The following is a 23930-nucleotide window of genomic DNA, read 5'->3' as shown; positions in this document are numbered from 1 at the left end:
ATGTCGATATCTGTTAGTTTAATTTCTTCACCCTGTTCACCTGTAGCGTCTCCTTTAAAAATGGAGTTAGAAGTGTTTTATGCTTGTGGACCGTGACGAGATATTAACCGGATCTGACAAAAAAGCGTAATGGATTATTTTCACCAACTCCACCTCTAACAGGCTATTCAGTCCTGTCAGCAGCACTTCCATGTTTTTGACTCCAACTCCCTTTTTCCACCAGTCAACTCTGCATCTCCTTCACTATACTTGTTATGCTAACTTACATACTGTTTGAATTTTACTGCTAGCTATATATGGAGTATGTTTAATGTCAGAGCCGTACATCATATGAGTAAACTATGAGTCAGTTTTCATTGTTAGCTTATACCTTGCGTCACATATCCTGTCATGCATGTATCCAAACGTGATGTGTTTTCCTTGCTTTCCCACCCCTCCCTCTTCTCCCATCCCTCCCCCTTGCCCTCCTCTGTCCTTCTCAACCCGCCCGGCCAGCAGGCAGATGGGTCCCCCCTATATAGAGCCGGGTTCTGCTCGAGGTTTCTTCCCTGTTAAAAGGGAGTTTTCCTTGCCACTGTCGCCTTTGGGCTTGCTCTGGGGGTCAGGCATATGGGTTCTGTAAAGCGTCTTGAGACGATTTGACTGTAATTGACACTATATAAATAAAACTGAATTGATTTGTACTCCTGTTGGACACCTCTGCTCTGACAAGCTGCAAAAAATAAAAAAATAAATAAAATAATCGCTGGAGAAAACTAAATAATGACTTTAAACTCATGAAGTTATGGAAACCATTAGCTTTTATTGTTATAGAGATTTTTTTTTTTTTTTTTTACAAAATGTGCGATTCCCTCAAATACTTCAGAATGTTTTTCACATAATAGACTTGTGTCAAATAGTTTGATTTCAGTTTCACCATTTTCAGACAAAAAGAACAGACTAACTACAGACAAAAAAAAAAAAAAGAATCAAGTAAGTCACCTTGGCATATAGAAAATCTGTTAAGCTGGATCAAGAAAACTTAAGTTGCCATGTGTTCCGATAAATGAAAGTATAGACTAGTAATTAATTTAAGATATGTCTCTCGTTCTGAAACTGTGCAGCCTACGCATGGAAAACATGGACGAGAAGTCAGTATAATTAGAAATAACGGTGTGATAGTGCATATGTCAGTGTAAGTGTGTGCGTTTGTGTTGGAGTAAGTCTGGTGTGTATATTAAAGGCTTCCAAGTGAAATGAAAAGACACTCAAGAGGAAGAGTTTTAGCCGAGAGCCTGAGGTTGGTGTGGTGATTGCCAAGACAACAATTCATCAGGTTAATCCTACGCAAGTACCAGTTCAGAAAGACAAAAAAAAGAGGCCCTAACAGTGATTTGTACCATCCTTCTCCACACTCTCACACAAACTACAACAAATTCCAGCAGTCAGTTACACAGTGGTCCCCCTCAATGAACAGCCAACAACAAAACAAACACGCACTTGAAACTCTGGGTCCAATTCAGTCAATAAATTCGCTCTCAAAGCCAAATTTGGCACAGTTCAGTGATTGCCTCGGCTGAAAGGTGTTTCAGTATCCCCCGGGTCCCTCAAAGGACTTTGTGAAGACCAGATGAACAAGTCATGTTCCATTAAAGACCCCCTCTGATGAAAATCAAGCTCTTGTTTTTATATTTTACCTTGTTAACGTGGTGTTTTTAATATGCAGCCATATGCATCATGAGCAAAACAAGCAGTGAAAGCAACAATGTAGGGTTATATGTGAGACATTTTAAGGCATAAAGGGATTATTTTTCATGGATAAATCTTCTAAATATGTTAATTTGCTAAACAGAGATGAGTTATGGAGGGTTTAATCAAAGACCAGAGAGGGACTTTAATGCGGTGAGGTCCTCTGAGGAAGCAAGGGCTCAGTCTATAATGACGCTTTTACTTTGAGGGATTTTCTGGACTTTTTTCCAATGATTTGCTTTTTGGAAAACACTCAAAGAAAACAGAATTTTTTTGCTGACAATTGTTTTGATGAAACACATTTTTCTAAAATATTCACTCTAAAACAGCTAATTCTTTTCATTTCATGTTTAACAAGCACCAAAACTACGACCAAATCCCCTCCAATCACGAAGAAATCTTACAGTAATTCAAGTCAGTACAACACTTAACGTTAAAAACTTAAAACAGTTAACCCACAAAATCAAAAGAAAAAAAAAATCAAGGGCTCAAAGTGATTGGTTTCAATAAAAAAAAAATAAATTGAGATTCAATAGAATTACACTACGCACCTCTTCCTGTAGAGTGATACAATAATATGCTACTTTAGGCAAACATTCTGTGCTTTAGCTAGCAGTGTTTTCTTTTTTTATTGCCACAAGTCACATTAGGAATGAGTTATAGTGTCCAAAAACAGAGCCTGCTGAAGGGTGACGGCGTTGGGTCGGTTACACGACACACTGTCTAAGAGCAGCAGGTGTCAGCCTCTGTGAAATGTGTAACAAACATAAATATACACCGAAAAGAATCTGTGCACTGTTACTGAAACGTTATGTCGCTCCTGTGGTGCAGAGCTCCGTCTGTTGCCAAGGGGGGGGGGGGGGGTAAGGAGAGCAGCTCCTCTGGTCAGTAAATATAAAGAAGGTACAAAGTAAGTAATATTTGACTGCAAAGTCCATTCTGGAGTGTGTTTCTTTCGCATATTTAAACGCCGAACCAACTCTGTCTCCTGCAGATGGCTTCGGTAATCACATGCAAATATTTGATCACTGCAGGCAAAAGCCTCTTTACGGTGCAACCTCAACCACACCTGGAGGAGAAGAAGACTTAAAAAAACTAACTGGAAGCCTGTGAATGGCACAAGTATTTCGTCATGTGCAGTTTTCACACGGCTGTGAATCGTAGCTACTTAATGTGCAATACAGCAGATCTCTTACATGATCCTCTGGTTTGGGTAATGCCTTTGGAACAGGGGAAGTATCGTTTTTTTTCTCTATCATGCAGCACAAGTGATTTGCTCTGGTCTGTTCCATCCGATACACCGTCTCCCATCTGCTGACAGCTTGAAATAAGGGTGAAACTTTTATCAGCAGTCTAGTACAGAAGAGCATATCTGCGGTAAAATATGACATAAGGCATGTGCTTTACTTGACCCCTTAATGCGTGGCACTACATAAAAGGTCAGTCTATGAAATAAGTTAAAATGCGTAACATACTGATATGAACAGTTCATATTGGTTGCTTTAGGACTAATCATATTTGTGTCCTTATGTACAATAAAGTGAGGAACAGTACAAGGCACACATTTAACAGCTGAATTGTTACAAAGATATAAATAACCAACAACAACAAAAAAAAAAGACAAGTTCATGAGTAGTGTGCTCTCCTCTAACTCCGTCCGCTGTGCTTTTATTGATAACAAATCCTGTTCATTTGCAGGAAGAGTCAGTGTGACGGTTCTGTCCCAGGAACCTTGTGAGTGCCGACCTTGTCTGAGTGTGGTTCACTGTAGTGTGTATATTTTAGATGCTGTCTACAAAGCTGCCAGGGAACAGTCCGGTCCTGCCGTTCCTCTGCAGTGTGCCTTTGAACCAGCCGTCTTCCCTCTTCCTATGAACGAACACAATGTCGCCCTCCTTAAGTTCCAGCTCGGCCTCGCTCTGGGGAGGATATGATACCACCACCCTGTACCTGGGGAGAGACAGCCAGAGGCGAGGTGAGCGACTGATACTCGCCCAAACAATGACAACTGATAAGTCTCGATACCTGTGATATACTGTTACACTTTCTACGCGCAGGACAGACGAGCACAGCTGACACAAGGCTACGAAACTACAGATTCGCATCAGCGTACCTCTCACATATGATGGGCCGCGCGTCATGCTGCTGGGATAACAGCGAGGAGCAGGGCTGGCGAGGAGGAGGAGCGATAGGAGCGCATCCGTCAAGGGGGCTGCTCTTCCGATGGGAGGACTCTGGGACCGAGGAGGAGGAGGAGGAGGATGACGAAGCAGAAGCTACAGCAGCAGCAGGTTCAGATTCCAAGCAGCTGACTGAGCCGGAGGGAGGGGAGGTGTCGGGGCCGACAGCGCCGTGAAGCACCTCACCGGCAGCAGCTTGTTCCGCCTCCAGGGTGGGAGAGGAGGGAGGTGAAGGACGAGACTTCTTCTTATTGGAGGACAACAGCTTCAGGAGACTTTTCTTTTCTCTCTGTAAGAAGAAAAAAATAATCTTTTCATTTACCTTTGAGAACTGCAGACAGGTACAGCACCCTCCATAATTATTGGCACCCCTGGTTAAGATGTGTTCTTTAGCTTCTAACAAATTCAGTTTTTTTCTAAATAATACAGGACCACAACGAAAAAAAGAGGAAATCCAACCTTTAATTCAAGTGAATTTATTCAGTGGGGAAAAAAAAAAAAAAAAAAAAAAAAAAATCACACATTAAGAAATCATTCTTTTACATCAAATCATGTGTAAAAACAATTATTAGCACCCTGATGCTACTACTTTGTACAACCCTTTTTTGCCAACGAAACAGCAGCTCATCTCCTATAATACATTTTTCTACAATTTTCAGTGTGAGAGTATGCTTCTGCAGTAAAAAAATGAATTCATTTGAAGGCTTTCAACACATCTTAACCAGGGGTGCCAATAATTATGGAAGGCGCTGTACATACTAGCACCCAGAACTGGTTGTTTCTCACAGACTGCGGTTGGACAAGTTCTTCATATTTTGCAGAGAAGTTAGACTTGTAACAAAACTTGGCCACAGAAAATTGTGCAAAACAATAACCCCTTTTTGTTGCTACTGTGGGTGAATCCTGCCTGTATGATTAGCATTTTAATGAGACACTCTTAAGGCATTTCAACCATCTGCCGGAAATTAAAATATTCTCCACCACGATGGAGCATGAGGCTACTAAAAATAGCACCAGCAACAGACAATTAGACATTAACTATCTTAATTATTTTCGCAGAATCTCAAAAAAAAAAAAAAAAAAAAAAAAAGTGAACATATCCAACCTTGACGTCCTTGTCCAGTCGGCAGGCAAGAGCTGCGTTGTTGTTTGTGGGGTTGAGAGCAGCGTTGTTTCCAGGGCCGACAGGCACGGCGAGGACAGGTACGGGTCTCAAAGCGTCGCCTTCCAAAGATGCAGCACTGACGTTGGGTGGAGTCAGAGAGGCGGCGGCGCAGCCCATCGCCACTCCAGCCCGACTGCAGCCCTGTGCAGGAGTGTTGGAGGGTTGCGGACACACTGTGAGGTGGGGCAGATAGGCCACAGGTGTCGCAGATTGGATGGGTGTCACTGCTGCTGTGGGCCTGTCCTGACTGTGACATGCAGCTGGAAATGGGATAGAAAACAAGATTAGACATTTAAAGTCCCTTTAATACTTCAAGGCAACATCCAGTACCCATTTTGTGAATTCATTTACCTGTCCGGACTGCGTTGCGAGCCTGATTTACGGTCATCTGGGAGCTGACATGCAGTGGGATTTTGGGCTGTTGACCTGTGGCCGTCTGAGCAGCGGTTACCACAGCTGCAGGCTGGGAGCTGACAGGTACAGCGCTGGAGCACACAGTGAGGGGTTTGGTGAAGTCAGGCCCTGGAACAACGGCCCCAAGGGGAGCAGAAGAGGGGCTGACGATGGTGACTCCTCTGCCCGCCTGAGTGCACAGACTCATGGCCACTTTGGGCTGAGTGCTCCCAGACGCCGTCCTGAGGGGAAAAGATAAGATGAGGTGAAACTGTAGCTCATGAATTAACAGGGGAACACTGTTATGTGATGACATTATGGCTGCGACATTAATCAAATATTAATCATGATTGCGATTTTAGCTTCCTACAATTAAATGAACATGACTGACGGTGATATTGATATTTAAAATGCTGCTCTCACAGAAAACTCTGCGCATTGAGAACAACCCGTGTAGATAAAGATCATTTGATTTCAACCTAAACTGACATTAGAATGTCTGAGCTGCTCCACCGCAGTAAATGAGTGGAGACTAGAGGCTCCTCTGTGCACAGTCGTCTAGCTAGTGTTAACATAGGCAGCATATGAAACATTGATACATTGTGGTGTCTGTTGGTAAGCAGAAGTTTAACAAGCGAGCAATATGGTGTTCTGGCTACAATTTAAAAAATATATTTTATCTGCAAGAGATGCACTGAAATCAAAGGCAGAAGAACTTCACTGTTTCTTTCCCCTTTATGCAAAGAGTTTCACTTTAGCATGAATGTAGCACAACATGAACATGAAAGCAGTGCTCTGTTCATTTAATGTGAAATTGCAATAAAAACATTTTGTCCCTGACATCCAGTAATAAAGATCTCAACACTGAACAAATTAATATTATTATTTTTGACTGTAATCATGCAAATCAAGATGAGGTGAGATTTTCTGTTTTTATCAAACTGTGACAATGACGACATTTGTAGTCAAGCCTTCTTAAATAATCACTTTATATAACTTTTTGCTGTAACCCGACAGTGTTGACAGATTCTAAAAGCTGAACCAAAGAAAAATATCAGCTACACGTTCCTGCATGAAAGTTGTGTAGCAATCAAAGCTGCTTTTTTATGGAATTCTGTACAAAATTGGAATGTGTCTGTGGTCCATTACTTCATTCACTGAAATTATCCGTACAAAATATCAGCAGCTAAACATGCAGGTATGGCTTTATCGATAAAACATTCTAAATATACAATACATATAATAGCAAACTGGAGGACTTCTTAAGTTGTGGCCGTGCATCAAAGAAACGTGAACATGAAACTAGACCTGCTTATGTGTGACTGACTGTGCAGTATGTTGACAAGAACAAATAGCTGATGATGAATCAATGACTGACCTGCTGACTGGGCTCATGTAGTTCCCAGGAAAGACTCCGATCTTGCCAGTGTGCATGGAGGTGCCCTTGAACCAGCCGTCCTGACAGCGTTCCAGCACCAGAAACATCTCTCCCTTCCTTAGTTCCAGCTCATCCTCTTTACGAGGAGCGTAGGGGAACATTGCCACATAGCTGGGTCAAAAACAAACCGTAAACGAAGATGAGACATTTACCAAAAACAAACACTAATACGTACCATGGCTGATTGTGTCACTTCTGGAAATTACAGCAGGATTAAACAGCATGCCATTTGTTCTAGATTTATTCTGGTGTCCAACTGTGCATCTGTCATTGTCTCCTCTGAGACCTTCCAACAGAAATGGGGCCCTCTGACCCAGACCAAATCTGCACCGGAGGACAAAACAATTTGCGGGTCATCTCTCTACAGCAGAGCTAGAACAGGCTGGGAACGGCAGCCAAGAGGAGTCTCAGCTGGGATGTTTTCAGTCCGATTTCAATGCTGTCAGGGGAAGGGAACATAAAATGCCTCGGTCTGACATGCACGCACTGGCAGAGCCAGATGACGGCAGGAGAACAGGCATGAGTGGACCTAATTCTTATCAGGTGTGTGGGGTGTCTTGGGAGAGTAATGAGGGTAAAGGTGAAGGGGGTCACAAGTCAGGGGTGATAGAGAGGATCTTCCAATGGGACCCAGGAGACTGTCACCCAAAGGTTTTGACCCTTTCACCTGTGCACAAGCTCACACTCTGCAGGCTCACACTGACAGCTGAGAGGGGGGTGGGGGGTGGGTCCGCAGACAGGCAAGGATTTCCTCCCTCTGAGCTGAGCATGTACACCAAGGCCGTGGGCCATCGCTGCACAAACCGCTTGTGACATTTCACTGCACATTTAAGAAGACTGCATATTTTAGTGTGGGACTGTTTTTATAACTCACACTGTGGGTCTTTGTCTCCCACTTTGGTCGCTTATGCTGGGGGAGGGTCTCTGTCCGGCAGCCAGCGAATACGCCGCTCCACCAACAGAGGACTGTGGGGGAGGAGGAGGGGGCGGTGGGAGAGCATCCTGTAAGAGAAGAATAGAAAATCATATTACCAGTGTGATAGCATCAACATTTAATTGCAATTTCACAACAACTCGCCGCTTATTTTCTTTCAGTAAGAAGCAGCAAGATGAAAACAAAAAGTAACATGAAACTCAAAACACAGAAAGTGCGTGTTGCGTAAGCACAGAAACCAGTCTGTTTACGAGCAACAAAGAGGGAAGGAGAATGAGAGATCATCTGTCATTTGGGTAATTCCCTACGGTTTGCCGACACTGGGGGAGCGTGGTTTGGCAGGCACCATAGTCTTGTCCCCGACTTCCCCTTGCAACGAGGATCTCCTATTCTGCTTGTTTGTTTGTTGCTAGGAGACTGCATAGCTAGATGTTAAATCCATTGCAGTATTTAACTGGGACCATATGAAATGAAAAACATGTCTGTAGGCACACTTCAGAGCAACCCTCAAACAAGTCATGAGAGGATTCGTCTTGACTCACTTGCTTTCCCCGAGCTGAACGTCTGTGAGGTCATAAGAGACGTGAGCTTTTGACTAGAGGCTAAAGATTGCAGCGTGTTTTTGGAAGATTTCTTTGTCTGCTTTTTTGTGCTTCCAGGATTACGACATGAGTCCCCAACGTCAACATGAGGCACATTAAAACAACACACTTTTATTAAAGGAATTGTGAAAACCGAAAAGCCCAAATGAGTTGTCAGTGTGTTAGCATAACGGCAAAGACAACTCCTATACCTCGGAGCAAGATGAGTCTTCCCAAGCTCAACGTTGGCAGCTCAGAGCGGCAGAGTAATAGCTTCCATGACACACTGGGGGAGGCGAGTGGCACTCAGACAGCCCTGTGGTATGTGCATAGGCCTCTGTGTATGTGCGAGTGCCGATGTGCGTTTCGGTTCGCTGCTGACGCTTGAGCTGAGATAATTAGGTTGCCTGTAGGCTAGAGAAATCATCTGTAAAAAAACATCATGTAGGGTTCCCAAGTGAAGCGGAGAGCTCAACCTTTTGTGTACACATTCCTGCTCATTCAGAAACTCCACATGCCAGAGCATACAGACAGGCGGACAGGAAGTGTGCGTGCTGGTTTTACGTGGGTTGAAGGGATTTCTTGACACTTTATAGTTGTACTGATTTTCTTTCCTCTGCACAAACACTTCAGAAACCTGTTGAGAAGCTAATTTTTGCTCAAAACATTCCACTGTGTTGCTATCTTCATAAAGTTTGCTGGCAAATTGTGGAATAATATAGCGACTGTATTATTTCTGACATAGAATCCAGATTTGATAGACAAAGACCGCCCACTCATCTGAAAAAACTCAATTTTACAGGGAAATGTAAAGCTTCTGAAGGTGACATTATCATGTGCACTCGTCCAGTTAAGCCCATGCTGGCAGATAAAATGTACAGTACATTGTGTACCTTTACCCCTTTATGCACACATGTTCAAGAGGCCTTACATTCCTGCTGTGCTTAATGTTATATAATGCAACTGAAGTTTTGGATTAAAGTGCAATAAATGGATGCAAATAATGCTACCAAATGACACGTGCACACACAAACAGAAAACTTCAACTGAAAATACAGATGCCTTTCTTTATTATGTCACATGTTTCAAAGCCAAATCTGTTAGTAAGACAAAGTAAAACACTAGTTTGAATAAATTACAATGCCTAACTCTTTGTTGTTCTGTTCATAGGATTTATAAAACCTGTACAGGTGTGCACCTACCACAGAGATGGATGTGTAGCTCGTCTCTGAGGGAAATGTGAAGACTGTTGCTGTAGTAACAGGACTACTAGGGGGCGGGGTCACAATTAGTCCAGTTGTGCAAATATGTACCTGTCAACAAAAGAGACATGTGGACCATTAAATAGACCATACTGAATTGAATGTGGTGGACACGCTCTCCTCACACGTAAAGTGCTCCAGTAGAAACCACACGGCTATAATCGGTCTTCTACGAAATCAGTCCTACTCTATGTCAATCAAATGTTCCTCATCCAGTAAGAAGACAAATCTCAACACCTTTTAACGGCATTTGATGACTCTTCATGGTCCAAATATTTTTGTATTCAATAATTAATGTAGAAACTGATCTTACAACTTCTTGTACAAATTGATTTTGCAAGTTTGATCCTGTTTTCTGCCTTGCACATATATATGCTGCTGCGTGTCGAGTTGTGTTAAAACGGTTTATAGAGACATACTGGGGTGAATTCTGATCACCTACAGTATTACAGTGCTACTAGAGCACACCACAGATTCATCTGAAAAAATACTCCCCCACTCTCCTGTCACATTGTATGCATATCGAGTCTAACTGAATGCACACATGTGGCTTTGTATCCTGGTCATAACCACAAGGTTGGATTGGTGGTTTGACTGGCCAACAGAAGTCAGGTGACCACGCAGCAGCACATTTCATTGGGCGTGTAATGAGAGGTGGCTTCCCCGATCAGTCATCCACGTGAGTCACGATGGTGTCCTGGTAACAAGGCCATACTGTTGGACACACAATATCTCCCTGTAGCCTGCGGACTCTCCATGGACGACTGCTCCAGACAGAGCCGCCTCCTAAGGTGAACCTTTCAGAAAGCAAGGCGACCAAAATGCAACACCGTTACGTGTTAGGAAAACAGCTGCCTGAAAGGAATAAATAACACTACTGGGCAGGTTTGGTATGCCAAATGAAATGAATACATTTCCTTTAGAATTTAAAAAAAGAGAGCTTTCAACGACAGCCTGTCTTTTTTCCTGGCAGCTCTTCCTCATCTAGTGCACACTGGGAGACGGCATGTTCATTTCCAAGACAGACTGCTCAGCCCTCTAGGCAACTGGGGCTTACCTTTGTTGTTTTTTTTGTCTGGGAGTTGGAAGGAGAGAAGATGAGTAGAGGTGAAGCGGAGAGTAGAGACAAAAGAGGCTGTGCATACAACGCCTGGAGAGTCTTTCTACTGTATTTTTATTAAACAATGATCTGTAAATCAAACAATTGTTATCCCTGGTGTCACTGGGGAGGATCACTTTACAGGATCGAATTCAAGTTTCTTTTATTCCAGAAGTGTCCCGACAGCGATTAGTGGTAAAAGGTCTGTTGAGGTGGTTTCGCCTTCTGCATGGACAGGCATTATTGATACATAAATCATGCTACATGAAAAGATTTTAGTTTAAAAAAAATAGACACAAGGTCCTCAACATCTGCTTCACCGTCAACAAGCACTCTCCTTGTCTCCCTCTCACGAAGAAGCGCACAACCACTCACACTATAGATGAAAGATTAATGATTGAGCTTAATAGGGGGTTTTGGAACATAGCATTTCAGAAAGTCTGCAGTAACCACACAACATAAAAAGTATGTTGAAAAGAAGAAAAGTACACAAAAAAGCTACAGAGAAAGTGAGTTAGCTGCAACTGCCAGACCCTGGAAGTGGGACATCAGTGCAGATGTTGGGGTATATGGTATGAAGTCTGTCTCAAAGTACTGCCAAACCACTAACCATTAAAAACATTTTCCTTCTATTGTTCAAGTAACAAAAAGCTGTCGTATGAGCATCGAGCTGTACTCAAACTTCTGGTAGCAAATCTCAGATTCTCCCTAGAACTATAAATGGTGAATTGTTTAATAGTCCTAAATCACCATATAATGGGTGATTTAATTCAATTTCACACATTGTTTAGTCATTATTAGCTGCACACAGTTTAGTCACAGAGAGCCTCAGACAGAGATAAATCGACCAGGCACTTGTCTTGTACATCTGCGTGTCTGTGGTTCTGAATGTCTAGCACCACGTCAAAGCTCCATCTCAAGCAGCTGGGAACCGCAAAGCAGCTGTGAGTTGCCGTCATGTCGGGATTGGTGTGGAAACCTTGAGGGCTAAGCTGGAGTCGTTTTTGTGGATGAGTGGAGTCACGCATCCATGATTTCAAACGCTTGGATGAAGCAATGGCCTGTTTGGTATGATGGGCTAAAGGGAAGTCAGCCTAATTGCTGACAGGAGGAGAGTGAAGCCTCAGAACAGCAACAAACATGCGGTGAAAACAAAAGGAGCTGAAGCTGGATTCTGTTTTCCAAATGCATGATTGTGTACTGTCTTTTCTTTTAATAGTTATGCAATTAAACAGTGCTGAACAGCATACTGATGAGCCAGCTGGTTAAGACAATCATCTCAATCAGAACACTGGATTGAACAGCATCACTAGGAACCTACATTTCTCAGTTGTATGTTTAACCCTCTGAACCCCAACAGTTTATGAGCGTTTACATTTTTTTTCTCCTCTCGCATTTATACTCGCTGTGACTCATTTTTCTCTGTAATTTTAAGTTCTGCACCTCTACGGAAGCAGCTCAGTCATGGTTAGAATTAGAACTCAAGAATGTCTTCAGTGTCGCATAACAAATGAAAAACTTAAGCTAAATTTCTTTGGTTATTTAGTTAATGGAAATTGAAAAATAAAGTATTAATATGTACATAAAGTATTCCAATACCCAAAGGTGACCAACATCGGAAATAAAATGGTGATTCTTCATGCTACGGGTATTTTACCACTGAAATCTTTTCTTTGTTTCCTTATTGTCTCCAATCTTATCTATGTAATCACAGGCTGCAGGTCAGCCCAGTCCAGGACAAAAATCCCCACATTTTTGTCGCATGACTGTTGGCTGCAGCTGTGTCATTAATGGTTTCACAGTTTCTCCAAGGAGCGCAGAACTTATGTTTTTATGGAATCTGGTACAAAGGGTTTGTTTCTGGTGAATTGCTAAATGAGTCATGTTGAATAAAGTGATTTCAACTACATATCACGACTTTAAGCTTAACTTTACTGCCAGAATGGTTTTTGTCATAAATGTGTAGTTCAAAGACTGCTGAAGAGTTTGACGACTCTGTTCTTTTTTACAGTTTCTGGCTGACAAATGGTGCAATTTCAGGGATGTTTTAAAGAGTTCCAAGTATGTAGATAGCCAACATCCTTCCACATGCTGCTGTAAATTGTGGAAAATATTTGGGCAAAGAAAACATCCTATTAGTGGCTAATGGCACTCATTTGTAATACTACATTGTTCTGGTAATGAGCTTTCTGTTTATAGTCAGCACATTTAATATGACTTGAGGAGCTCTCTTTGATCTTCTACCTTCCTGGTAGAACCTTACCTGTGAAGGTGCGCTGCATGAAAGCCCCCCACTGATCTCCCCAATTCGAGCAGCTGCTGTGGGGTTGCTGGAGCTGATGAGGACCGGTCCGCTAATCTCCATGGAGTGACGCTGGGGGGGAGGAGCTAGCATGGGTTTGTGGGACATGGTGAGAGAGGTGAAGGAATGTCGCTTCTTGCTGTTCTTCTTCTCCCCTGCCCGCTGGGCACCATTGCTCTGGGGCCCTGAGGAGGCCCCCTCTCCAGAGTCTCCACTGGAGTCTGACGGTTTGTCCAACTCTATAAGCTGCCGAGCTGCCGAATTGAACTATGAGAGAGGAAGAGAGGCAGGGTGTAATGGAGAGAGGAATTAATAAGAGATCGTATGAATGAATGATGGTGGTGGGAGTATTAATGTGATCACGAAAACTGTCACTCTCTACAAAGAAGTCAATGACCATGGGAGACCTTTAACTTTATCTATCAGTAGAGACAGTGAAAAAAAAAGGTCTATCAGGTCTTAAAGCTGGACATATTACAGCACCACTACAATGAAAGTGATTCAGTCTCATTTTCAGTCATCTATCAGACACTACTATTGTACTTAATTTAGCTCTCTCAGTCAGCCAAACAGTTTATTTTGCACCAACGGTAAGCATCCACAAACAGTTGAGCCACATCGTTAGGCTTTACATTTCCTGCATTTTACACATGTAGCTACAGTGATTATGTTTTGGGCTCTGAGGGCTTCCTATTGGAATACATGGATGACCTACAACTTAGACATGTCTGGTAATGATACCTACACAGATGGAGCTGTTGCTCTTCTAAGGTGCTGCTAACACTACGTTCTGTATGCAGATATGGTTTTAGTCTAAGGCAGCTGATAGCTGTAAGCAAGCTATGAAACTGAAGGCTTTGTAACCCTTTCAGGCACCGTAAGGTGTGACTGACTGGAAGGTAAAAATCAAAGAGGGAACGCTAAAAAGGCTTCAGATAATCACAGGGTGCTCTTACTTGCTGTCACACGTTGCCCCAAGCAGCTCCCTCTACTTAGGACATAAAAGCTAAGCATTTCACTCCAATCCAGCAGACAGCCTGTGCAGGTTCATCCCTGACATGTCAGCACATTAAAGGTATATATGTGGGATTAAGAACAAAATACCAGGTGAGCGGCCTTCATCTCATTAAATTAAAGACCAACTTCATGGCAATTGCAGTTTATGGCATATTCACAACTAAAAGGGTAGCAAAAGTTCCTGAGGCAACAAAAACACTGTGACCTAGATATGCACTGGTTATGCAAAACCAAAAGAACAATTTGGGTCGCGCTATATGTTTGTCTGTGAAACCTGAACATGACTGCCAACTATCTAGTGAGAGGACAACAAAACGTTCTATTCTGCTACACTGGCTTTCACAGTGGAAAAACAAAATGATGTATACAGCCTTGGAAGTATTCTGCAGTCTGTTTCTGCAAAATCTTCACTCAGCGTCTAAAAATTTGAATATAAAAGCAGAGAATACATACAAAAATGATAAAAGAATCTGTCACAGTTTTGAAAAAAAAATGTTCTCCCACAGCCTAACCTCAGCTCTCTTCCACAATGCTTCAACACACTAACTTATCTGAGACAATATTTCTGTGTCAAACAGATCTTTCAACATATTTTTGTCTTCTTGTTTATGATATTCATAACAACACAATGCACACTGGCACTGACAGTTAAGTGAAAAATGAAATGTTTTTTATAGAGCAAAGACTTGATTCATTCTGCCGAGATTATTCCTAAAGCTTTTAAGTGAGCCCTGCGGAGAGGCTGTGACTGACTAAATCTTCAAAGACATGTTTAGTGATTCTATGAAACACATAAGCATTTCAAAAGGAAGAGAAGTGTTAGACATATATTACTGGATGTATGAGGAATAAAGACTACTTTCAAGGGATACTGAAACTTTGCTGATCCTCACAAGACACTTGCTCCACCAATGATTTGTGACACCAAAAAAACCAAACAACAACAACAAAAGCAGTTAAATTTTTTTTTACCTCCACATATGAGATGGGAAAAATTCCAATTTTATCTCCCAGCATTCCCTCTGCCCAGTTTTCATCCACTCTGCGGATCACAGTCAGGATATCGTCCTAAAATTCAACACATGAGGAAAAACGTAATTAAGGATAATGTGAAGTAAGAGTGTTGCTCATCCTTGAGGAGCAAACACTAAACAGAAATAATGAGGTGGGGACAATGCTTTATTAAATGGAACATGCCCAAGAGTGAAAACACCGGGGTTTACCGCATGGAGCTGTGTTCGGAAAACTACTTCGTAAGCTTGTTTCTGTTTTTGCTCGTGATGCATATAAGAACTGATGACAGAACACAAAAACATCGAAGTATGACCCAACAGCTGGACAGACACAGCCACTTAATTATTGTAGTTAAACCGTGCCTCGCTGTATGTGGCATTCATTCTCTACAGCCTAATTACAGCTGCTCATCAAGAAGCCTGGCTGAAAATCTAAACCATTTCTCTGGGCGTTTAACAACCCTGACATTCTAAAACACACATAACTTGAGAAAATGAATGCTTAGACGACAGAGTGTCACTGTAATGAGAGGTATTTCTGTTTTACTACACTGACCATGTGGCAGGAGTGTGGGCGTTGCAGCGCTACTGTGACTCACCTTAGAGAAGGGCAGGCAGTCCTTGTCGGCCTCTTTGTCTTTCAGCTCAAAGTCATAGAGAGCTTTGCATTGAGGTGGCGGCTGCGGCAGCGGCTTGATGACCTGGACGAAGTTGGTGGGGAAAAAGCCGTGGACTCCTCCCATCTCGCCGTGGTACCAGTTCTCGTCCACTTGCCGGCGCAGGATGATGATGTCACCTTTGTTGAACTTGAGGTCTCCTGGTTCCTTGCCATCATAGTTGTAGAGTGCCTTGGCACAGGGAAGCTGAGGTACACCCTGAAACCAGAGCGAGAGGAAGATCGGAATCAGATTAAGACACATAGATTAAAAAAAAAAAAAAAGGCCACATCCCTATTTTGCACAACATACTAATTTTGCATGGCCATCATCTTGGAGTAAAGTCCTACTAACAAAGTGAGAAAATGAAAGAAAAGCAGAGTTGTGTTGTTGGTTTTGTTCAGTGATAAGACAGTTCCAGAGAACTGAGGAATGGAAGACAGTAAAAAGTTTGCCAAAGATCCAATGTTCACAGGAAGAATGCATATTTCACTATTAGTTGGCCAAGTTAACAATTAATAAGAGTTAATTATTGAAAAGCATAAAATACAGCAAACATTTTCCCATATGATCTTTCTTAACCATTGTTACCTGCAAAATCACCTTGGCCACATTAGACATTTGAGAAGCAAATAAGGGAAACATTGAGTTACTTTAATTTTTAATAAATTAGCAAGAAATAAAGACTTCATTTAAAACTGCTGTTTAATGAATGGCCCAACAAAATCCAAAGTATTCAATATAGAAAACAAGCTCCAGTCCTCCACAATAAATAATCTGCAACAGCAATTTATCTCCTCAGAGCTGTTTGATATGAAAATAATCCTCATACCTAATCTACAGGATGGACTGGCTTATTCATTGTAGTTAATGTTAGTCCAGCTGTTATGAACAGCTGCTCAGCTCGAACAGATGTCAACAAACACTGCTGCAGCAGCTTTATCAGTCCAGGAAATCTGTCAGTGTTTACTGCCACCTCTAAAATGTATTTATACTCAGAGCAGAGTGTTGGCGATTCTCTTCAATGCTTTGATGTTGTTGGAAGCAGGTAATCAGACTGCTGCTGCTCCTGAACGTCAGCAGCGTCTCTGCTAACAGACATTCAGCTTCCGATCTGTATCAGCTTTTGAAAAATCTAGTGTCAGGGAGCTAGCTAAACCAGACAGTTACATTCTTCACAACTTTATGCTCCAGAGTACATCAACATGACTGCCATATTAAGCAGTTAGACAGCAGGAAGGTTCACTTGTATTCAACCCATACAGGTGGTCAACAAACACACCTGTAACGCCATCTCATTCAACAACAAACAACCAGGTACCTTGTTTTCTGTCTTATGTGTTAATGCATTTTAAATTGATTAAATATGAAGCAACAAACATTCAAGTAACAAATAATCATCATCCCTAGTTTGTTAAGTCTTCTAATTCTTAAATCAACAGAAAACCAAACCCATGTTGAGAAATGCAACAAGTATGTGTTCTAATACTACATACAACAAAAATATCTCTGTCATGTGCTCACAGCTATAGTGTGAGCTTTACTGGTTGTGAGTAGCTGGCTACCGGCCTTCACAAGGTCCAGAACCCGGTCCCTTTATCTCGCAGAGGAAGGTTTTGCATCTCAGCTTGCTAGCCTGCTAGAGTCCTGAAAGGCTCATTCAGGGAATGACAATCCAGGGAAAGAGGGACAGCGAGTAAGGGGGAGAAGCAGGATAGAGAAGCATCAATGTTCTCTATTCAGGGAGGGTGTCCATGAGGAAGGCTTCAGTCCAAACAACCCCCCACTATTTATCCCATTGCAGTAGGACACCCTTTGCAGTGATCAGAATCACAAACACTACTAACAGACTGGATGTGAACTCTGAGACAGCACGATCAACACAAAATACAGACTGTGATAAGGAAATGTCTAAAAGAAGACACTGGCAAAGTGAGAAAGAAAGTCAGAGAGACAGAAGGGTTAAAGTAGGGTTTTGAGCAAGCTCTGCAGTCTTGTTAAAGGCTAATGAACCGTTTAAAGGCTCAGAGGAGAATAAAAGTACAGAATGAGCTGTGATGGTGAGCCAGGGTGACATTACCCTGCTGCAGAGAATCACACAGCCTGAAGCACAGAGCCAATCGCTCTCTGGCTCTGCTGGTCTAGCCTGTGGGGAGAAAAAGGGGAGGAGGGTACTGCAGCTCCCTGCACACTGCACTGGAACTGGGCCTCCTTTCAGGGGGAAAACAGGGCTTTTGAGCCCACCCAGGCCTGGCAGGGAGTTTCGTGATGAAAATGCAAATGCAAGTGAAAGCTCTGCCATTTCTGTTTCAAATGACAGAACAGGTTCAAACTACACGAAACCAATGGGATCTAATTACATGGTAAATATGAAATGCTTGTCCACTTGAAACTGTGACATTTGCAAGCACTGGTCTGTACATCAGGGCCAAGACTTAATAAAACCTGCACAGTAGCACAGTGCCCAAAATCAGTGTTATGCAATTCATTCTGCACTTGGTAAAAGTGACTGTAGTCATGAAATATGTTAGTAAATGAAGTTCTGCATGTACAAAACGCTGTACTTGGACAACACACCCTGTTGTTTAGTTAAAGTATTTAGATGAGATTGGTCAAGGTTTCCCTACTCATATCTACAGAGTTAGAATTATTACTAGACAGCACAGAACAAGCTCACTCCTGACAGTGAAAGCTGTTTTGGTCCCACACTCATTGCTGCCTACTTCTCAGCTGGTTTTGATCTCCCCGTCCTGGCTTCATAAAAGAGGGGTTGTCAGCAAAGTTACATTTCCATGTTTCACTTGACTTAACGTAGTGAGAGAGAGAGAAAATCAAGAGACTGACTGCAGAGGCCTGTGTTTGCAAGAGTTGGTGAGGGTGAGAAAGAAAGAGTAAAATTCGGTGGAGGTAATAGCTGGGGGGGTTAATATCCGGTGTGCATCCATGGAGACGGTGCTGTTGTGTCTGCAGTGGACCTTCATAAACGAGCACCATCAGTCCTGACCAAACATCCCCCTGGAGAACATGGGAAGCTGCACTTCTAATGGGAACATACAGAAGAGAGCTAAAGAGCTTCTACCACATGAATGCTATAAAAAAGTCCCAAACACACACATTACATAAACACACAAGTGCACACAGATCGTTCTAGCTTTTATTGCTTTTAACCCCTCCCCGGGGGGAAGGATGAGACTCCAGCAGTGTACATCTCTGTATGAACCAGTCTAACAGAAAAAGCTATGTTTTTAAGCTCCAATGCCAGAGAGCCATGAGAAACAACAGCATCAGATTTTTCAAAGACGTTTTTCTTCACTCCACCTCCTTGATTGTTCTCAACATCTGTGGTGAAAGTTTATGGAAGTAATTATACAGCAGCATAAGCCACTGTTGGGCTGCTGTATCAGACTGTTGCTACGCTAATGAGAGTATGTAGACGACATCTAATGAATTCTAACCTCTTAAAAGATTTATTATACACGGTTACCAACAGAAGCAGCATCTCGCTTCAACCCCAGGGAACCAAAAGGCAGTCTGCAGGCCACAAGAGGGTTATGTACAAAAATGTCTGACTAAACCATTACATTTTCCACCTATACTAGCAAAAAGTGATATTGTTAAAATAAGATAACACTCTGCAGCAAACAAATCTTTTTAATCTAATAGCATGTATAACATAAGGCTGCAACTGATGATTATTTCAACTGCCATAAAAACACTGTGGAAAATACTTAAAATAATGTTTTGAGCAATGAGACACACCTGTTAATTAAATAGGAACAACTTCTTCAGATCACATTTTATGTGGTTGGAATTCTATTGTTGGTTATTGCTATCACAAGACAGATCTAACAGTCATTTATTCATGATAGTACTATTAGACTAAACTTTGCCTTGTAACAGAAAATCTGGTTCAAAAGATCATGACAAGAGCTAAATTTACCACTGCAGTATTAGGATGTAACAGGCAATAAAGTCAGCATTGAAAAATTGCAACCTCTGTGAAACTTTTCATTTGAACTTGCGGCAAAGAGTGTGAAAGCTGTTAACTTACCAGAGGTTGTGGTTCAGAGATGTACAGACAGATAAACAAAGAGAGACTAGATCCAATGTGCAGAGCATCAGCTGGTGTGTGCAATTACTCCTGTATTGCAGATAATGCAATTAGACCAGTGAGCTAAAGGGATTTAGCTGTTAAAGTGTTCTCTTCCACAACACTGGATTATAACTGAATTACCAAAGTGTTGTGCTCTACGGCACAGCCAAATGTCAACAACCAGCAAGGAGACAAGCAGAAAATCACAATGTATGACTGCATACAATGTTAAGAAGGAAAGATTAGGTCAAAATGTGATAATTGTCCAAACAGCTTGTGCTTCCACATGTTTCCAAGACAAAAATAAATAAATAAATGATGATAGGCATTCTGCAAGAAGATAGTTTCAGACAAGCAGCTAGAAAACAAAATGAAAATAAACTCCGCAAATATCAAACATAGCATGAATAAACTTTGCTGCCCTTGTAGAAATAACTTGTCTTTATAGCTAACACACCAAGAATACAGGTAACTTATGCTCCGTCAGCAGTTCAAGGGTTGTGTGTAACCACAGTAGACAGAAACCTTTACCCCCTATGTGTAAGTGCCAGACATGACTCCACTCCCATATGGACACCTTCAGAATCTCAGCAGGGAGTGGAGAACGAACAAGGGGTACTACTGCCAAAACAGTGTGTGCAGGGGGGGTTGGGGGGGGGGGGTTGTCTGTCTGCTTTGCCCTACAAACATTTCCAGGGCAGGATATGTCTGAGGTTCTACATGAGGGAGCACAAGCTGCATCTGCCACACTGACCAGGTGGTCATTGGACATTTGTAGTTCATTACCAAGTTGCTGTTTATTGAAGATCCCGCCACCAGCACTGGAACACATGAGCTGACACATGATGAGAGAAAAACATTCTCAGGACATGGACACATCTTGATTCCATTAGAGCTGCATTAGTTTTAATTGATTCCTAATGGGCCTTTTTAACGACCACTGTAGGGCAGATGTATTTCATGGGTTCCCTGCACCGTCTAAAAAAGCTGGAGGTTTCTTGTTGTAATATACAGTAATAAAGAGGGGAAGACAAAAGGCTGCCAGATCAAATTTATGAAAATCAGTAGCCAGCATAACCCCATTTTTATCAACAAACCTAACCAAGCACACAACTGACCGATGCAGACTTTGAAAGTGGACACACATGTAGTTCTGTTCATACTACAACAGGTACAAGATGGTCTGCTTTGCCTCGTACTGGATAAAGAAAAACACATGGGGCTCCCACGCATGTTTCTGAAATGCTATAACTGATGATATAACAGTTTGTTATACATTGGGCTGTAGTACCAAGCAAATAAGATTATTTTTGAGGTGTGCTAATGGACAACACAGCATTTCTGGAGAATTTAGAACTTCCTACAGTGTTTGGACTAGGGCTGGACCCCAATATCTGAATATTTTTTCGTTACGGTGGTGTTTAAATATTTATAGATCTGAATATTCAGGCATTCGTCATTAATCGGGGCCGAATATCCGGAGCCCAGAAATTGCTGTTTGGGCCAGTCCCATTTTGGACATGGTCGATGGAAAGCATGTACAAATTAAAGCACCTCCCACAGTCTATCAACTTCAAGTAACACCTCTTTTAATGACTAATTAGAGAAGTGTGGATGAAAGAAAATATCGTCACACAGTCTCTGTTTATGAGAATGGGTTTTAAATCCCATTTGTTTTCTTGACCATGTGCAGTTAGCTTGCTTGCAGTCTGCACATTCACAAACTTTGGGTTGCAAACAAACATCTACCGAGGGGCCACCCAAGCCTGTGGACCTCCACAGACTTGGGTGGATGACAAAATTTATGTCACCAGAACACAGAAATCATAAATTTTGCCTGTATGAGCTATAAAGTGTCTAGACAGGCCCACATTACATGAGAATGAAAGTGTCACTCCACCTTTCTGTACCACCGTAGAGTTGTTCTGGACAGTAAAGGCTAGCTAGCAGCTACAAACCATGCTAGTAAAGACTGTGAGGTGAAAACTATAAAATCTCAGCCACAGTTAGAGGTTGCGGATCTTGAAAGGTAACACAGCACCATACATGTTTTTATTAACATATTTGATATGGTGAGTGTCTGAGGTGACACTGTGGTAGGTATCGTAGATTAATTTATCACACTTAGCTTGGCTGCATCACTCTTGGACAAATTTGTGCTGAGGCGTCACGATACTAATGATTTGTCAAGTTCGTTTTGATTCTGATCTGCAGGGAAATGCGACAAACTCATTCCTCCCAAGTACGTTTTGATCAGAGTGTGATGCAGAGGAGGGGATGTTCACAGATGTGTCCGTCTTCAGTTTGTGACAAAGACAGAGAAACAGGGTGTAGTTCTATGTTAAAATGAGGTCCAAGTCATTTCAAAAAGTAAAAAACAGGCAATCAATTTGTGGTGGTCAATGCTGATACTGTGCCGAGCCACCACAAATAAATCAGTGTATGGGAAACACTGATCTGACGCCATCTGGCTCTTTTCCAAATAGTGGTAGACACCAATGCATGCATATCAGCAGTTGGTGGCCAATTTTGAAACTAATGGGTCTTTCTTTTTTGTTGAGAAAGATCTTTCTTTCCCAAAGATCTGTACTTAGTTGTAATATTTTTTTCTATTGTTGTACACAATAATATCAGCCCTATCAGAGTGTAATGGGATGGAGCCAGTAGGTCCTGGAAGGCTCAACATGGGGGCACCAATGATATTCAACCAAAGAAAAAATAAACAGGAAGTAAAAAAAAAAAAGTAGGACATGCCGAACAGTCACTGACATGAGAATAAGACTGTCACACAGGGACCTTCAAATAAGCGCTTGTCACAGCAGAACCTGATGACGCAGTTTACTCATCTGAAGCTGTTGTCTCCCTCTCAGACTGAGACAAAAGGAAAACTTCCATTCTCTGGTTTCTATGGAAACTCAACACAGGAGCACTTTTTTGGCTATTTATGGGTCTCTTGACAGTGCAGTGAATCTTATGAAAGAGAGTCATTCAAAATCAAGCCAGTGTCCAGTTAAGGAAGAGGGTGCAATGATGGGGGCCCAGGGCATTGGTAAAGTAAATGGGCTATCACCTCAAAGAAACAGACGTTTTGGGAAAATGCGCTTTTCTTGTTTTCTGGCCAAGATTTAGCTGAAAAGATCAATGCCATTCACCAGTTTGTGCACCAAATATGAGGCTGTGGCCAGAAGCAAGTTAACTTGGCATAAAGACTAGGGACAAGAAAAAAAAAAGCTAGTGGCCCTCTGTTTGGGGATAACAAAACCAACCCAACACAAAAACAATAAATAAATTGGAAAGGAATTGAGGAATTGATGTGTTTGGTATAGCATGCAACATTCCTGATGTCGCTAAACAAAGTCATAATGACCAGCTATCAACCAAGCTTAAGTGTCAACTTGAACTGAAATAAAGTGGAAAGCGCCACTGATAGAGGTTTTGCAAATCTATAAAATGATTTTAGTTTTATAACAATACAGAAGATTTTAGCAAAAATGTGTCAAATTAATTTGTTAGGTACTGACTGGGTTTAAATGATTTTTTTCTGACATACGGTAATTTGTGAAAGAGTTATTTTAAAGTCAAGCCTCGGTTGAATATTCACCACATAATAGATTTAAAATGGAATGGGGCATTACCATGAGATATCATCAAAAGCGTGACTGTCACAAACAAGATAGCATGAATAAACACTGGGTCAGGCGTACAGCAAAATGTACGAGGTGTGGCTATTAAATAACAAGACTGAGCTTCTGTCGGTCGAAACACAGCCAACACATTTAATACACTGATCACTGACAATCCATGAAAGTTTCAATGTGTCATCATTAAAAAATTTAAAATTAGACATAATTAAAAATCCACATCATGTTGCAAATTGCAGTTTCCACATGAAATGGATAAATTGTTTTCCCTAATACTGACTTTACTGGATTACTCCAAAACAGAGATTTGTTAAATGGCAAGCCAGAGTTACAAGCAGAAATCAGAGTTCATAATATTCAGCCCTGGTGTAGAATCGTTTATCTATTTGACTACATTTTGTAAGGAGGGAAACAGGCAATAAATCATT

At 41.8% G+C, this 23930-nt stretch overlaps 2 protein-coding genes across 4 annotated transcripts in view; one reads left to right on the top strand and one right to left on the bottom strand.

The window, feature by feature from the left end:
• Positions 1-782: 782 nt before the first annotated feature.
• sh3rf1 (SH3 domain containing ring finger 1) overlaps positions 783-23930 on the bottom strand; it is a 35513-nt gene continuing 12365 nt past the window's right edge. For all 3 annotated transcript variants that reach the window (XM_051946562.1, XM_051946563.1, XM_022199506.2), the window contains exons 3-12: positions 15712-15987; positions 15072-15167; positions 13044-13349; positions 9622-9732; positions 7779-7906; positions 6845-7015; positions 5425-5708; positions 5014-5333; positions 3842-4197; positions 783-3678 (exon numbers count right to left, since the gene is read on the bottom strand). In XM_051946562.1, the coding sequence (XP_051802522.1) occupies positions 3510-3678; positions 3842-4197; positions 5014-5333; positions 5425-5708; positions 6845-7015; positions 7779-7906; positions 9622-9732; positions 13044-13349; positions 15072-15167; positions 15712-15987 (2217 nt within the window). In that variant the 3' untranslated portion in view covers positions 783-3509. The remainder of the gene's footprint in view (positions 3679-3841; positions 4198-5013; positions 5334-5424; positions 5709-6844; positions 7016-7778; positions 7907-9621; positions 9733-13043; positions 13350-15071; positions 15168-15711; positions 15988-23930) is intronic.
• fbxl5 (F-box and leucine-rich repeat protein 5) overlaps positions 16881-23930 on the top strand; it is a 52350-nt gene continuing 45300 nt past the window's right edge. The window contains exon 1 of the mRNA XM_022199500.2: positions 16881-16884. The gene's annotated coding sequence lies outside the window, so the exon portion shown is untranslated. The remainder of the gene's footprint in view (positions 16885-23930) is intronic.

The sequence above is a fragment of the Acanthochromis polyacanthus genome, chromosome 4, assembly GCF_021347895.1.
Source record: "Acanthochromis polyacanthus isolate Apoly-LR-REF ecotype Palm Island chromosome 4, KAUST_Apoly_ChrSc, whole genome shotgun sequence".
Classification (NCBI taxonomy): domain Eukaryota; kingdom Metazoa; phylum Chordata; class Actinopteri; family Pomacentridae; genus Acanthochromis; species Acanthochromis polyacanthus.
This window is presented reverse-complemented; position numbering and strand designations above follow the sequence as displayed.